We start from the raw sequence: 17591 nt of genomic DNA on the forward strand, positions 1-17591 counted from the left end.
CATGCTGCCCAGGCCAGGCCAGGGTCCATCTCAGTCGAGTTACTGACAAGTGGCTATGATATCCACAGTGTTGCTGGCAGTTAGCCATTCCCATCCTTCTGCTAACAGTGACAAGAGCCTTTTTCATGCTGACAAAAGTTTTCCCTTCCTGATACTGCCAGGTGTGTTCTGCTGCCACATCTCCCTGGCAAGAACTCTGCCAGCAAGCTCCACCTCAAAGTTTTGCAGTTTCAGCCATCTTAGAAGCAATGGGCTTTCCATTCTTGTATTACTGTGAAAATGTTGGTCTTTAGCACCACTGAATTTGAGTCACCAGCTGTAAGGTAATATTCTGGTTCCCTTTTTAATTCCATCATCCAATGACTTAGGAAAACAGACTAATATGGCTGCATCCCAGCAACATCAGACCAACCTTGAGGCAGGAGAACATCTTAGAGAAGAAACAGAGGGGACCTATCTCAAGCTATGCATATATTATGCTATGGTCTGTGAAAAACTACTCATGCTGCAGCTCACGACACGTTTAGGATGGGTGCAGTGGCCAAACTAATGATTGAGTTTCTGTTGCTTGTGAAAGGTGAAGAAAGCTGTAAACATGCCATGTGCTGGACTAGATTCCTGTCTGGGACACATTTGCTGAGGTGAAAACAACCCCCAAAAAAGATAAGAATGAACACGTGAGAGACTAATCTCACCTAACTTTTGATGTCACTGTAAGCCAGCCAACTTCTACTCTTGCTACACCAGTAGAGAGAAGTTGGCATTTTTGGGAAGTCATCTAGTTGAAACATATATTCAACTGCATCCCATAGTACCTAATTCTCTTCCTACACTGTAAAGGGACCATGGGGCAGTTAACTCAGATATGGTTGTATTTAATGTAGAAGTTCCCATCTCACCCAGCAAACTGAAATCTAAATGTCATCAACTGTTCCACCTTTGTCTGGGCAGTGACTGGAAAGGAAGGAAACCCAAGAGCAGGCAGGTACAGTAAGAAACAGAGAAAAAAGCCAGTTATTTTGGCAGGCATTTGACCTGCACATGCTTTAAGCCACCCTGGCTTAAAACGCTTCCCCTTTCATAAAACAGGGAAGCATTCATGTCCATACACCTTTTATCAGCAGCCATTTTTTGCACTGCTGTTTCCTTAGGGAAGAGATACTGTGGACAGTAAAAACCTGTGCAGAACAGAAAAAAAACCCACAACAAACTATATAACTATTTCTTTTTGAATGAACTTACCATTAACTCTGGTGGGAAGATTGGCTCCTGTGTAGGGTCCAATGGCTGGAACTCAGAAGGATTGAACAGGGTGGAGGACAGCATTTTCTATGGCAGAGGAAATGCAAATAGCTGGGCAGCAGAGGAGAAACATATCCACGTACAACCCTAACTCATTCCACTTTCCAGTCAAATAGCTATTATTACTTCACGGAGCAAATAATGGCAAACAGAAAAAAGATGCCACCTGATCCAGTGCTTCAGGTTCTTTAGTCATATTTTTCTGACCACAATGTATGTCTGTTCAGAAACCTGAACCCTGAGCACACCAACAGGTTTTTCTCAATCAGAAGTGACATCACATTCACATATCAAGGATCTAATCTTGATGGAAGGTCATTAGGAGCAATCATCAAGGTTTTACCAAGGGGAAGTCATGTTTGTCCAATCTGATAGCCTTTTATGAGGACATAACCAGGTGGATAGATGTTGGTAGGACAGCGGATGTAGTTTATCTTGATTTCAGTAAAGCATCTGACACAATCTCCCACAGCATCCTCACAGCTAAACTGAGGAAGTGTGCTCTGGATGGTAGTGAGGCAGATTGTGAACTGGTTGAAGGAAAGAAGTCAGAGAGCTGTGGTCAATGGGTTTAGCTGGAGGCCTGTATCTTGTGGAGTCCCTCAGGGATCGGCTCTGGGACCAGTACTATTCAATATTTTCATCAACAACCTGGATGAGGGAACTGAGAGTACTGGCAGCAAGTTTGCTGATGACACAAAACTGGGAGGGGTGGCTGACACACCAGAGGCTGTGCTGCCACCCAGAGAGACCTGGACAGGCTGGAGAGGTGGGCAGGGAGAAATTTAATGAAACGCAACAAGGGCAAGTGCAGAGTCTTGCATCTGGGGAAGAACAACCCCAGGTACCAGTAGAGGTTAGGGACAGAACTGTTGGAGAGCAGCACAGGGGAAAGGGACCTGGGTGTCCTGTTGGGCAGCAAGATGACCATGAGCCAGCAGTGTGCCCTCATGGCCAAGAAGGCCAATGGCATTCTGGGGTGTATTAGAAGGGGGTGTGGTTAGTAGGTCAAGAGAGGTCCTTCTCCCCCTCTACTCTGCCCTGGTGAGACTCCATCTGAAATATTGTGTTCAGTTCTGGGCCCCTCAGTTCAAGCAGAACTGGGAACTACTTGAAAGAGTCCAGTGCAGGGCCACTAAGATGATTAAGGGAGTGAAACACCATCCTTATGAGGAAATCCTGAGGGAGATGGGTCTCTTTAGCCTGGAGGAGAAGAGACTGAGGGGTGACCTCATTAATGTTTATAAATATGTAAAGGGCAAGTGTCAGGAGGACAGAGCCAGGCTCTTCTCAGTGATGTCCAATGATAGGGCAAGGGGCAGCGGGTGCAAGATGGAGCATAGGGAGTTCCATGTGAATATAAGGAGAAACTTTTTCACTGCGAGGGTGTCAGAGCACTGGCACAGACTGCCCAGAGAGGTTGTGGAATCTCCTTTTCTGGAGACATTCAAAACCTACCCGTACACGTTCCTGAGAATTACATCACAGATACATTTCCTGAGGTAAAGCCAGCATAAAATATAAATTAAACTGCTTTGCTTAAATACAGCTAAATTAAAAGCATCAGGCTTTGGCACAGAACAAGCCAGAGCTAAGACTACAAAACGTCAGAAACTGAGAAAAAAAGCAATAGTTGAGAGGCATCTTACCAGATTGTCATCTTTTTCATTCATGCAGCAGCCTGGACCATTGGCTTTTCCTCTACAGCAACTCCTGTTCTGAAAAAGAAACAAGCAGGTTTCAGCTACACAGAGTCAGAATATTCCAGCTTTTATATGATACATTTCCCCCCTTTTATCAATCCCTGAATGACAGATCTTTGCAGTAATGTTTATTAATGAAAAACCACTGTGATGAAAGAACTCCAAGCAGCCTTAATTGCTAGAGTATTTCATGCAACACTGATATTTCAATCTTCCTCACAAAGAATTCATAAGAATTCACTAGATTTTCCTGCCAAAGAATTTGATTATATTATCTCTTTCTTAAATCCACTCTGTACTTAGACCCCCTTGTGCCCTAATTCCTTGTTTTCATCCCTCCATTGTTTGTTCCTCAACTGGTACATAAGATGTGATTAACTTTTTTCCCCTCTAGCTATCCCAAAAGGTTCCCAGTGCACAATTTATTGGAATGGTGATTAAATTATTTCAGTCTTCATTGGTCTGCAAAGTTTGGGGAAGATCACACAGGGGAATTAACTGGGTTTTGATCTTTTTTTCACAGAAAAATGGATCGCTTCAATATACCACAGGCTGTTAACATATTGCCTGTAGTTGTCACCATGCTATTTCACAAAAGTGTTGCACCTCACATATTCAGAAGGAACAGATCTCGCTCATTGTTGTAAGGCCTGTGTCATAATGTCTAGTCATGCCAACCAGGACAATGCAATTATAGACAGACATTCAGACCAGCTTTCCAAATATCTGCACCACAGTAGACACACTGAGGCAACTAATACATCAAAAGTCCGATATTATATTGCAAATTGAGGTTACAGCTTTTAAAATTTAGCTTACCATGCTATTTTCCCTCTCACTACGGCAACATCCAGTGCCATTGGCTACTCCGCCACAGCAATTCAAGTCCTGTGGGGACAAAAAAAACATTCTGAGAAAAATGTGTAGATTCCAAAGAAATTAATATGACTTGATTCCCTTTTGAGAGAAATTGTTCCCACATTTATTATAGCCAAAGCAGAAATGGGAAGCTGAAAGTACTAAGCAGGTAAGTGTTTTCCTTGCCAATGGAAGGCAGTATCCTGCAGTGTGATGGCCAAGTCATGCCCAGTCTATTGATAGACCTCTCTTTCTGCTTTAGAATTACTCTGACCATTCAGTTGTATCTCTGGTCCAGCTGGAGCTGTGAGGAGAGAGTAAAAGGGACAAGCACATAGGATACCTAGTACTTCACCCAGCATCCATCTACATTCAGCTCAGGGGACGACCATAGTCCAGTGTGGTTTCCAGCTCTTTAGTAACCCTCAGCAACTCTCCAACCAAGTACCTGTGCAGTTTCCTCTGGAGCCTGTGCAAGTTTTTGGTGACTACCACACCCTTTCGTGAGTTCTACAGGTCAGTTAGCCAATACATGGTGGATCATTGCCTTTGTTTTCAAGCTGACTCCTACTCACTTAATTTCTTAACACTTTGGTCCTGTATTGGAAGAGACAGCAAACAGCAAATGCCTGACCACATTCCACCTGACAGTCACAATTTCGTCAGTCTCTGACAGAAGTTAACACAAACCACTACAGGGACTACATGGAACCCCTTCCTCTCCCTGACATTTTTTTTCAGACCAAAACATCCCAGCCAACTCAGTGCCTTCTTGTATGAAAGCCAGATAAACACAGATGTGATCTGTTTTCTGCTTCTCTGAATGTTTTCCTATTCTGCTATACTGTTAGAGATTAAAGGACCAGACCTGCACAGAGTACTCAAGTACATGATGCAGACAGTGGCATGGCAGTGTTTTCTATTTTGTTTTCTAACCTATGAAGTGTTGTTTTGACTGTCAGTGAGCATTGTGCTGATACTTCCATGGAACTGTCCATGGAACACCACACCTCCAAGATCATCGTCCTGCATGGTAACAGAAAGATGATCTTGTGTCTGCTCACAGCCTATCATTTTACATGTGAGATGAGGACTCCCTTTCACTCTGTAAATTGCTTGTCATTAACTTGTCCTTAATTGTGTATCCCATTCTATTCTCCAGTCTTTCAGGATCATATAGTCCTTCTGAAATTCTTCAAACTCTGTTCCTGTAACCTATTTATTTCACATTACTGCTTGCTCTCCTTTCCACCTCAGTTAAGGATATCTTGTTCCCTCCAGAGGTCCCAGCAGAACCATTTTCTCCCACCTGCCATTTCATGCCTTTTAACCAACCTTTCATCAATGCAGAGATCTTCCCTCTTACCCCATGGCTGCTTTAAAGCCCTGTGGTGAGACACTGTTGAAAGCCCATTGGAAATCCAAGTAGACTATATCAACTGAGTTTATCAACCATTTTTAACAGATCTTACTCCTGTTTGTATTCTCTTTTGTTGGTCATAGTTTTGGAAATGAAAATGAAATTAACAGGCTGCAGTCTAAATTCTTTACTTTTGATATTTGCAGCCCCATATGTGGCTAGTATTCACTGAAGTACCTTATAATCTACTTCACAGCCTCCATCAGACTTTCAGGAACAAAGGGACTAGAGAAAACCTATGGGAAAGCTTCATACCTCACCAAAATCAGCAAATGAGTTCTGGGCAAGGGATACACATCAGTGATTCCAACGTCTTTCCAGAGCTATTTCAGCTCTGCAGCTGATCTTTCAAGAAAGCAACTTTCTTTCTAGATTCTCCCAGAGTACATCCCTATTTGTGCACCATACCTTTACACACTCTTATATAGAGATGCTGAGTTTTTCAGAGACACAGAAAAGGATTACAGGCTGAATACCTGCGATCCAAAAAAGGACCACCAGGTGGATCTTAAAGCGCTCCACTTCCAGCAACTGGAGTGACTAAAGCAGCTGTTCTTCTGGCATTATTAATGCATGAAGCACATACAAAGGAGTCAAGAGCGGGAGGAGGGGGTTCTGTGGTATACATATCCCCTTCCTTCCCATTTCAGCCCATGGTGTATTTAGTAACAGAGAGAAAGACAGACAGCTTTCCAGATTTTTTCAAAACATTGTCTGAAGCCACTTACTTTAGCAAATGTCCTGTATCCTTCCAGAATGGGTCTGTACCCTGTACACCGACACAAGTTCCCTGTGTTATCAGAGCAAAAGGATAAAGATTTAGTGTCATTTGGCTGAGAATTTATCTTCATTTAGAAGATTTTATTGTTTCTCACAGAAGCTTGTCAAATCTAGTTAAAGCTAATGAAAAAACTGAGAGGTGGAAAATTTCATTAGTAATCTTGCAACAATCCTACCATTCCTTTTTTTTTAAAATTTTAACTTGAAATTTATTTGGGAAAAAATCCAATCTGTCATTCAGTATTCATTTACATCAATTGTGTGAGTCTAATCCATATACTAACTATCAGTGATCTTTAATTTCAAAGAGGTTGCTTCTCCTGTATCTCATTTTCTCTCAGGCCACTGCTGGAAGCATGGTAACAGCTCTAACCTCAGCAATAACAGCAGCTTCTCAGGTGATTTACCTCACTCCATCATGTATATTGCTGTCTTGGTCCTTTATTTGAGGTTGGCTGGCTCAGATACTCTGTGTCACCTCTGCAGACTCTTGTGACAGCAGTGAAGAAACAAGGAGATGCAGAAGCTCTTATAAGCCCCCCTCCCACCCCACCCCCACCCCCCCTCAGGGTCAGGCTACTTTTTTTAAAGCTTAGTGGGATCCTAAACCAGGACTGAGTTGCCCCTGTTTCAGGACAAACAATGAGCTCCTGAGAGAGATTTTCCACATGCCATTTCTTTTTTTCATTTCATAACACCTGGCCAGTCTCCCAGTGGAAAAGTTAGTTATTAAGCTCATAACAATCAACTATCTTTAAGAAAATACAGTAAACAAAGGTGCACCTCCATCCCACTTGGTGAAGGAGATGTAATGCAAGCAGAACAGGTTGCATCTCTGCAGGGCTACAAGTATTACCTTGGAAAGCATCTTCTATGTTCTCCATTTTGGGCTCGGGGTTGTTCCGGAGCAACGTATACATGGACATGACAATGCCTGGGGTGCAAAAGCCACACTGGGACCCATGACTTTTTGCTATTCTCTCCTGAGAAAAAGTGACAACAACCATCAGCTCATAATACCAGCATGAGTTCACTGTTGTGTTTGCTACTGTAACATCCCTGTTAAAAAACCCACAGTCTCACTAGAGATGTGGGCCAAATACAGCCACATAGCCAGAAAAGTTAGCAATCCAGACAGGATAGTGACAGTTAACTTGTTTGGGCATAAGAAGGCTGCAGCACAGACCCAAGAGCTTAGCCATTCCTGCAAGTAAAGACAACTCATGTGGAAAGTCAGTGACCTCATGACAGGGGTTCCCCATACTTGAGAACAAGATCAACATAGGAAGAAAACATGGACAAAGGGTTTAAAGTCACCAGCATCAATAGCTTACCTGGACTGGGTGCAGCCTGGATTTTGTGTTTCCTATTCCTTCAACAGTAGTTACAGCTACATGATGCAGGGCACAGACAGGGAAGAGGCAAGCATTGGCAGTATGGTGGCTAAAATAATAAATTAAGGTCATTTCATTTGACAGTGCTGCTCAGCAAAGGGAAAAAAGGGAACAGAAGGACTATGGAGTACTCAGAAACTGTAGCAGTGGATGCAGTAGGAGAACTTAAACAGATGTGATACAGGTATTAGCTACAAGTCAAATCCTGGGGTACCCACTCAGCCAAAGTTCTCATCAATTTCAATTTAAGTTTAAATTTTGTATGCATCATAGGATGTGACCTAGAGATAACTTAAAATTACCTTGTTGCATGTTAAGCTACGTAACACCTCTAAGTAAGTAAACTATAGGGGCAGACTACAAATACCAAGATGATGCACAGTAGGCCTGGCCCACTAGCAAAGTGATGTAGGAGCACAGAACTCTTGGCCTTTTACCTAGGAAACTGTTTCTGTATGATATGCATGGGGCATGGGGAATCCACGCTGAAGATAAAGTACAATAATGGTGCTAAATTTCTTATAGGAATTAGCTACATTATTTCTACCAAGACAGAGTATCCACTCCAAATATATCCTATTCAAGGCCACATTACTGAGAAGAATCACTAAGTTAAGTCAGATGACCCCAAATTGGAATATCTCCAAACACTATTCCACATATATCCAAGACATCAGTGTTTTCCATTCCCCACAGAACCTGGGGCCCGTCCCTTTGCCGCATCTCCTGTCTCCATTCCCTTTTTTTGTTTGATTCCATTGCTTCACTCACACAGTTAATTAAAGGAAGAAAAGGAAGAAAGTTTGTATGCCAAAATACGAGAGTCATTCTGAAGGTTACAATAGAAGTAGAGAAAAAGTTAACATCTACTGGCATAGAGAAATCAGATTATTGTAGTCATACAATAGCAATAAAAATTTTATCACTGTAGTCATCACAGCAAAAAGTTATATTACATTACAAGCAAGGAACATAAAAGGGAAATTGGGGAAAGGCAATTTGTCTACATGCTAGAATAAGTGCAGACATTTCAGGACGAGCTTAAATAGCTCCCTATCAATACTGTAGGGAAAAAAAAACCCACAACAAAACCTTCTGAGTTTATATTCCAAATATAAGGAAAAATTATACTTTGGCAGAAACATACATGATATATATTTAGGGTTTTTTAATTTTTTTTCTTTAATAGTACTACATCTGGAATGTCAAGAACCTGGATCTGTCCCGATTTCATTTCCCTGGTGGGGAGTTCAGATTGCAAAGGATACAGGATTTTCTTCCGAAAGGGATCATACTTGGATATCATAACAGTGCAAGCACCACATCCACCTTCTCCACAGCCTAGTTTGGTTCCACATAGACCCACTGAGAGAACAGGAATCAAGGAAAACACTAAGACTGTTGGCAGAACCCTGCTCAAACACTTGTCACTCAAGGCTTAGCAACAAGTGCTTGATGGAAACTCAGCACTCGTTTTTCCTGCTTTGTAATTTAACACAAACAAAGTTTCAAATGCTGGCATGTGAGCTTTGAGATCAACACCCAAAGCCGTAACAAGGAGACAGTCTGTGTTCCAAGAGACTCCCAAAATAAACAAAAAATTCCTAACTTCAGCAGTTCCCACTTTCCTTTTGATTCAGAACAGGAAATGTCATAAAGGAGGCAAAGCACTCAGTAATTGCTGAGCAGGAGTTGGTCAGGCCTGCAGCCACGGTCCCTGAGATGCACAGTGACATATTCAGCACCTGTTGCTAGTAGTGGATGACATCTTCCTGCACCTGGCAGTTCCTACCACCTAGAAGGGACTTGGGCAGAGCTGTCACAGTGCTACACAAGCTATACTTGAGCTACTCACAAACTACCTACATCTCAAGTGCCATAATCTGGTCACCCCAGCTTTTCTCTCAGCCCCATTTACAATGGCTTCCCGAGCAATGGGGAAGTCCAGGGGCAAAAGCCATCCAAGCACACTCCCTAGCAACTCAGTTCCCCTAAAGCCACAGGAGAGAGACACTGAAAGTCAGAACTAGCAATGATGCAGAGACACCTGGGAATCCACTAAGCTTATATGGACTGCCCTAAGCAGATTCCTTCCCAGGCTTCAGAGGGCATGTCTGTACTTTTCAATCAGGAATTAGATCAAATGTTCTGCCAAGGGATTGCAGGATAGAATTCCCCACTTCTGGTTTAGGTTTCTTTATTAGAAGATAATTAGACTGCTGTTATTTATTATGAAGGGGACTGGCCAGTGCAGAGAGTCTTTTGATGGGAAAACAGCTGCTTTAAGAGGCAATGGACACATGGGTGTACTGAGATAATCAACTTAATGTCTGTTGCTTCCCCACAGGTCTATGATATTAGGGCATCAAATCGTCTTTGCCTTCACTACAAAGATTCTAGAGTTGACTATTTTCATACAATCACATGCCTGCTTAAGCAGAAATATAGCCTCTTTTTTTTTTTTTGTCATCCAATGCTTCTCCTAACTGTGCTAATCTGCCCCAATAAAGCATATTTCTGGAAGTATTTGTCTGACCCTAGCCAGATGTCTACAAAATAAGTTTACCAGAATGTTCATGCAGAAGATCAGAAGGTTTTGAAGAACTCAGATGATTTACTTAGAAAACTATACACATGAAGAAGCTTAGGCATGAAAGGTTAAGAGGTAAGAAGTACACACAAGTCTTGCCTCTTATTTTCCTTCTGCAACTTTATCCACCCAAGGTATAGTCAGACAAAATAAGGCTGTTGATAATGCTGCTGGAAACCTCAAAGAGCATAATCTATATCCCTGTGCTTCTTTCTGATCCTAGCCAAAGAGAACATGGCAGCATGGTGAAGTAAGTATGCACCAACATACACACAAACAGTGTGGTGCATGTATGCATCCAGCTGGTCAGACAAAGACTCAGAAAACATGGAATGGCTCTACTTACTGAACCAGACCTAGTACAACCAGCCTGGCCATCACAGTAATAGATACCCAGCTCCTGAAGCTAATCTGACTCATGTTGACCATTTTCAAACTGGAGTGAAACCTGGCTGTATCTACTCATGTAAACATGTCATGGTATGTGGTGGGAGCCCCTGCATCTGAGTTTGCATCCCTGGGTCATCAGATAAACAGGTCACAGGATAATCAAGCTATTGGTTATTAACTATCCAATAATATTCAACTGAATGGATGATACAGCAAGCAGCTCAAGTGGCCGTAATGTTTTGGCCAGAAATTTCTTTGCAATGTGTGGAACAAACCTAAATTTCCTTGAATTTCATTGTCTCAACGTTGCTTTCTTTCCATCATATTCTAATTACCAGCAATGCTGAGAGTTTCCCCTTAAAGTATTGATAAATTATTAAAATTCTATTCAAATTATATTATTTAAAATTTGCTATTGTTTAAGCTTGGACTACCAGCTGTAATCTTTGCCAGCAAGAAATACCAGACCATGCAGAGTGCTCCCTCCTACACTCTGCACAAGCCTTGCCTAGCACTCAAGACAGGCAGAGTGGTAAACAAGTATGGAATGCTTTAGGCATTTAAAGCCTTCTGTAGCTTATTCTGCCACTGGATACGTTTTCTTCGTAGGTAGGTTAGCAGAGTTGTTTCTGGGTCCACATCCTTTTCCACCACCTGCAAGAAGGAGAAGGTGCCGTTACACACAGAATGCTTTACAACACAGCTATGGTAGTCTGAAGGAGAAAGTTTGGTCTTTTTGCGACTTTTCAAAGCAAGGAGCCAAACAACTGATTAACTCCCCTTACTGGGTTCAGTAATAGTGGTCAGGTATCTAGACACAATGTTTCCTTGAATTTAGTGTGACAGGGAAAACTATGTGTGCTCTTAGAGGGGTTTTTTTTCAACCGTAGCACACAGAGGCATATCTTTAAAAAACCTTCAACAAAAAAAAGGCAAACAGAATTAATAGTGAGCAGGGAACTGCATTTTGTACTCGAGTTTTGAATTCTGAACACCTCCTCAGATTGCACTGCATCTTTATTGACCATGCATAACAGACCTCAGTCCCTTCTTAGTATTAGGGGAGGCAGAGGAACTGAGCAGATAAACAGAATCACAGAAACAGCATCAGTAATAACATTTGCAGATGAAAAAAACAAGTGGAAACCCTCATACAACCAACACTGTAGGACAGGCAGCAAGAACCAATCATCTCAAAGTCTCTTTTGGTTTTTTTTCCCCTGCCAGTATTAAATCAGTGTTACATTTGTAGCCATTCTAAACGTGGGAATGTGGAATTCCTAACAAAGAAATTTCCTCTGCACATTGAGTCAGCTCCATCCTATTAGTGAACAACACTATTAGCAGTTCTCTATTAGACATAAAATCAGATTTTAAATTTTTTTACTTCAACCTCTGCCTGGTGGTCAGAAACCAAAGTTCTGCCTTTGCCTCCAAATGGCCACGGAGCTTGTCTTCCCCTTTTCCTGTTATTAATAGAGCGTCAAGATGCTTTTCCAAATTCCCTGTGTGCCAGAATGTAATCATGTGTTCTTGGCTCTTACACTGTGCAAGTCCTAAGTACAATAGTTACAGTTTATTTAAATTAATCGCTGCCAGTCTGAAGGGCAACTTTAAACAAGGGCCATTTGTGTGAGCTGTTTTTCCTTACTGATAAGAAATGTCCACAACATATGTACTGCTTCAATTTTATGCCTTTAGCACGTGAATGCTATGGTAAAGAGACAAGGTTCATAGATGCTATTCGATGTCTACATTTTTAGAACCATCCAATCAAGATGCTGCTACAAAACACAGCAGGTTGGGTTTGGGGTGGTTTTTTGCACATCTTGCTCCTGCACCGGGGATAACATACAGGGAAACAGAGTTCATTCTTCTAGCTTGGGGGTGTCTTACTGTGAATCATCCAGCACTCAATGCTGCTATTCAGAGCAGAGTGCTCCTGTTCCCTCACCTTCTGGATGCACAGAAACAAACACAGAGCATACAGTCACGCCCTCATGGCCAGTTGGTTCTGAGTAAGCACATGCATCCCTCTGCAGTAGTTTGACAGACAGACACAAGCAGGTAATTCCAAAATGCCTTTGACTGCAAGTGTTCTGTGAACAAAAGGCATCTTACTGGTAAAGAGCCTTGCCCATCTCATACCTTCACTGTCAAACCTGTCTTCCCCAGCGTTGTGCCAATGGCCATTGTAAACCCTTCCAAAGTAGCTCCCAAGATAGCCAGGCACAGAGAAAAAAACTTCAGAATAGTTTTCCAGATGGCTGAAGACCATTGAGATTATTCTACACTTAGATCAAAGAAAACATCTCAAGAAGATTTCCTGAAAGAATCCAAGAACCACTCCATTATGTGCTCAGACCAAGTAATTCAAAGTATTGCCCAATGGCTCCTTTAAACACGGGCCTAAGTCTTCATTCAGCAAAGCATTAAGCCACTCAGCTCCACACAGTTTTAGAGAAGTGTTTAATCATATGCAAAGTCCCAAAGTCAAACTTTTGCTCAATTTTATCAGAAAGTGGTTCCCACTACACAGGAGAACATGTCCTGAATAATCTGCTGTTACCCTGTTCAAAACAATAGCTCCAATTCCTACTTCAGTCACTTCAAACTACTCTTCCATAGCTGTATATCTGCAATACCTGCAGAGACTCTCAGAGGGAGATACGTGGTAAGAATCTGAAGGACATTCTGGATTAAACCAAGTCTCACATGTCAGAGAGCAAGAAATCATTCCTTGGCACCCAAACTCCTGGTGGGGCCGTGATTGTTTATGAGTATCTCCTGCTGGCCACAGAGTAAGAAGTTGTTACTGTTCCTGCCTTTTGTTCATTGTCATTGATGCTGGTTTTGTCCTCTAACATGTCATCCCTCCAGTGGTTTGTTACACTCACCTGCTGTGATTTGTTCTTAAAACATTTTAAAACCCCGTGGGTGGGGATAACCACTTCTCTCGTCTGATGCCCCGAACAATATGATTCACAGCTCAGTATCTTACCCATCAAAACAATTCTTGCTCACCTCTTTCAGCGTCCTTGTGCAAAAGGAAACTGAATTGCACCTATTGCAATAGGATGAGTCTACTTAGGTATGGCAATTAAAGAAATATTTCCTTTTTGTTCAGTTAGTGAGCCTTGGGGGGTTTGTTTGTTTCTTTGTGTGGGTTTAGGGTTCTTAGGCCAAATACATCAGATTAATGGCTACATTTTGATCAGTCCAAACCTATGTATTTTCTTGCATGTGGCAGCTTAAATATTAACCAAATGCAGAAACAAACTTTGGAAATCTTAGGATGGCACTGACAGTCAAATGACCCTTAGCATGTTTTCTCTTTACTGCTGTGTTTGTACTAAAATTTCTTCACTTATTCAAGGAATCTTAAACACTCAGATCACGTCACCAGGGAGCCCAGGCTGATCCTAGAGTTCTTCAAGCTTTAAGTAGCAAACAGAACAGGCTCCTAAGCAGTACTCCATACTCTTACAGCCTGTGGCCTGGTCCAGAGAGGTATTGGGCTCACGTCCCCATTACAAAACTCAGATCTCAAATATTTTGTTTGCAGTCTTCTATACTTGCCTTTCACTAGCTTGGGTAACTTTGCCTTTACAACATAAACCATCATACTTAAATTAGTATTCCCAGAAAGATAGAGAATGGACTTTTCAATTTAAAAGAACAGTAGAGTAAGGTAAATAGAGGAACAAACACCAGAAATATTCCCAGTTTACCAAACTACATGGTAAGCTTTCCATCAGCTAGTGTCTTTAAGTGATAAATGGGGGTTCTTCTGAATGACACGCTCCCATTCAATAACTAGTCCCCTAATTGCTCAACTGGTTGCAAAAAGAGAAGGTGAAAGGTTTTAACCAGGCTGCCACACATCAAGTCAGATCAGTCAATGGTAAAGGTCCCCTAGAATCTTAAAATCTGTTAATGTGTATGCCTGAAGTAAATGAGAGATTCCAAAATAATTTACTAGGGAAAAGGATTACAACACAGATGAACAAACTGAATATAACCACACAATGCAAATCTGGTATTGGTCATGGGAATGTTTTGTTCTGGCACACTGAAAACTTGTACTTAGGACCCAGAAAGTCCCAAGGCTCAAAAAAATCCTTGCTGATCCCAACTGCAAACATCTACAGGCTTTGGAAGAAGTCTAATGTAACTGCCATCACAGACCCTCTTCTTAACAGTCAGGATCAAAATAGAAATGTTGACTCCATGTGTTTGAACTAAGATTGCATGTTACGTAGGCATTAGACAGACTCAAGGAAAACAAAACTCCCACTATTACCTTTAAATCGCATGTGTTGTCTTCTATTCTAGTCCATGGAGACTATCAAGATAACTTTGTGTTAGCTGTGTGCCAGGTTTTATGCCCAGTGAAGTAAACAGGTGCTTAAAATAAACAATCCTGAATGTGAAGTATGTTCAGCTGTTCTGAGGAGACTTTTTCTTGACAACATTGCAGATTGGGCTAATGCAAGGGAAGGACTTGCTGCCATGAAAGTCCCTATCTTATCAACCACCTCTTATCATGCAATTTTGTAATATGACAGGATATCAGCAGCCCATTAGCAATGTCAAGTTGTCACAAATTCATATAGCTGTAACTTTTCCCACTAGCCATGACATTCTTTGCAGGGGATCAACTGTAATTTTTGTCAGGACTCCAGGTGGATGGAGCTGTATCCAAGCTTGCTATCCACTGTTTCAGCAGCATTGCCCAGGCACTTCCCACCACCCCTTCCATCACATAAGCTCTCATGTGCTAAATGTCCAGACAAAGTCCACATTTGTTGCCACACATCAGATTGCCCCATGAGTCCCATCCTCACTCCTGAACCTGCATTTGATGGGGGTGTAACTCAAGTCACTTTGGTAGCACACCTGAAAAGCTAGTAGAGAAAACACATCACTGGAGGCGCTGGGTAGAGCACAACCTAGGAAGCCCTCTCCTCTCTGATCAGGTAAAACCTGCACCTTTCCTAGCACGGCCGGTTCCATGAGCCAGCACGAAAGGGATGTTGAGACAGCCTTGACACACAGAATGGGTTGGTGTAGTTGGTAGTGTTAACAGTTTCCTGGTGCCTTATTGTTTTAACCCAACAACTGCCAAGATCATGCTGTGATAAATCCCTTTACACACAAAGGTCAGCCCTGAGATGGAACTTCCGTTAACCGGCACTGCAGTTCCATAAAAATTGCTGGGAAGCACCCCGGTGATGCCATTGACAGCATGTTTGTTAGCTCTAGAACATAGCAAGAACAGACAGCAGACACAAAAGGAACCAGTTGTCTTCTGCTGCTAGCCTTTGCAGAAACAATGAACAGCTGATATTTCAATCAACGTTGACATATAAACCATTACTGACCTATGCTAGCAATGCTTCAGTTGTCATCCTTCTTTAAGATCTCAGAATCAGGGCTGGGTTCCTGACCAGTGTTACACTCAAGAGCTCTTGAACTAACTCAGAATCCGTATTAGATAAACATTGAAGCTCTGTTTTAGCTAAGCATCAACGTCAAATGTCCTAGTGCCTTGCAAAGTTCAAATTCCAATCCAGTTTGGGGTCCAAATTCATTACTCAAACATCCTAATTGTAGCAACAATCTTATCTACATTTACATTTGGTTTAAGTAGCAGGAAAAAGCAACAAAAGCAAAATTTATATCAATCCCATGCCAGCGTGCAGGGCAGACCACAGAGCTTTTTAACCAAAAAGCAGTGTTGTGTGATCCCTCAATGGAATTAAAAGTTAATTATCTACCCAAACCTAATGCTGCGTGTGATTTGCCCTGAAGCAGCGCACACGGAAGGGCCACAAACTCTTGGCTCCATAGTTCACACTAGATATGCAACCCCGTCCCCTCCCCAATTTCCCAGAAGGAAGCTGATGTGGTGTAAGTTTCCCTACCCAAGTATCTAGGCAAGAGGAAGGAGTCAGAGCAAGATTAGCATTGAGCTGGTCTCAGAAACATTGCTCATAGTTCATAAGTGAGGCAGCTTGGACTTGTTACAAGCTTTTGAAGAGTCAAGGCTACAATGCTAGCCAGAGGAAGTCTAAGTTGAGAAAGAGGGCTCTGGTTCACACTCTTCAGAGATGTCCAGCATGGGCAAAGACCACCTCATTCTCCTGTGAAACACAGCTACTTTGTAGGTAGCTGTCAGCAATTGATCAAAGAAAGAGCATCAGTTAATGAGGTTTGATTTAAAAGACTTTCCTAGCTTCTCAAATGGAAGGGGGATGAACATTTTATTTAAATCCCTTTTAAAAATCAAATATCAGAATTACTTACCAAACATATGGATTAGGTATGGATGCTCACATATGAGGTACATTTACCAGATTTGTTGTAATTGCTGAAATGATTCCTACTAGAAATGCCTGTATTAAGTCAGCACACACTTATTTAAAAGTAGCTCTCAGAAATGCAGTAAATTATTGCCAACAAATCTAAAATGTAAAAGGCATGTTATATAGTTGTGTTACTCTCTGAAGAATGCACAAGGTAATGCCAAAGAAGAGAAAAAGCCACCTAGCAAAGCAATAAATAGTCTTCACAACTTAACATTCAAAACTCATGACAATTGTGCTGGGATTAGAAAGCTTCCGAGGAGGAAGAAGGTGACTAAAAATACAACTAATCAAGCCACAGTCCAGGAGCAAGCCAGGCAGAAAGCTGGAATTTTCCTTACCTTTTTACCATTCACAAAGAAAACAAGCTCATCCCCTGCCTCATTTGGAGCCATCCTGCACACCTTCCAAAATTCACCCAAATAGGGCCAGAGACCACCCTCCTGGGAGCAGCCAGACACCCCTCAGCGAAGCAAGTGTCAGCGATACTACAAGTAATATGAGTCTGCCTCGAGAATGTTTGACTTTATTTCTACATCAGTGCCCTGTGAAACCCCATATTATATAAGAGCCAAGGAAGAGGCGTGCCAGCTGCATTTGGTTGGTGCTTCTGCAGCAGTAATGACAGAAAAGGAGCTGGAACGAGCGGAGTGACCCGCCCCCTTTTATATAGCAATAGATCACAATTCATCTGCATTCCCTTTAGATTATACTGCCAGGCTCAGGGCACTCAGAGTGTGCCACTGCAAGGGCTGCCAGGAATTCATTGTGTTTTGCAATACAGTG

At 42.0% G+C, this 17591-nt stretch overlaps 1 protein-coding gene across 1 annotated transcript in view; it reads right to left on the reverse strand.

The window, feature by feature from the left end:
• XDH (xanthine dehydrogenase) overlaps positions 1 to 17200 on the reverse strand; it is a gene marked incomplete at its 5' end in the record, with an annotated part of 52852 nt that extends 35652 nt beyond the window's left edge. The window contains 9 exons of the mRNA XM_084261971.1: positions 1243 to 1329; positions 2952 to 3020; positions 3825 to 3893; positions 6012 to 6073; positions 6920 to 7046; positions 7398 to 7506; positions 8726 to 8822; positions 11034 to 11091; positions 17147 to 17200. Coding sequence (XP_084118097.1) covers positions 1243 to 1329; positions 2952 to 3020; positions 3825 to 3893; positions 6012 to 6073; positions 6920 to 7046; positions 7398 to 7506; positions 8726 to 8822; positions 11034 to 11091; positions 17147 to 17200 — 732 coding nt within the window. The remainder of the gene's footprint in view (positions 1 to 1242; positions 1330 to 2951; positions 3021 to 3824; positions 3894 to 6011; positions 6074 to 6919; positions 7047 to 7397; positions 7507 to 8725; positions 8823 to 11033; positions 11092 to 17146) is intronic.
• Between the last annotated feature and the right edge of the window lie 391 nt (positions 17201 to 17591).

The sequence above is a fragment of the Gallinula chloropus genome, assembly GCF_964237585.1.
Source record: "Gallinula chloropus genome assembly, chromosome: 3".
In the NCBI taxonomy this organism is placed as follows: Eukaryota; Metazoa; Chordata; class Aves; order Gruiformes; family Rallidae; genus Gallinula; species Gallinula chloropus.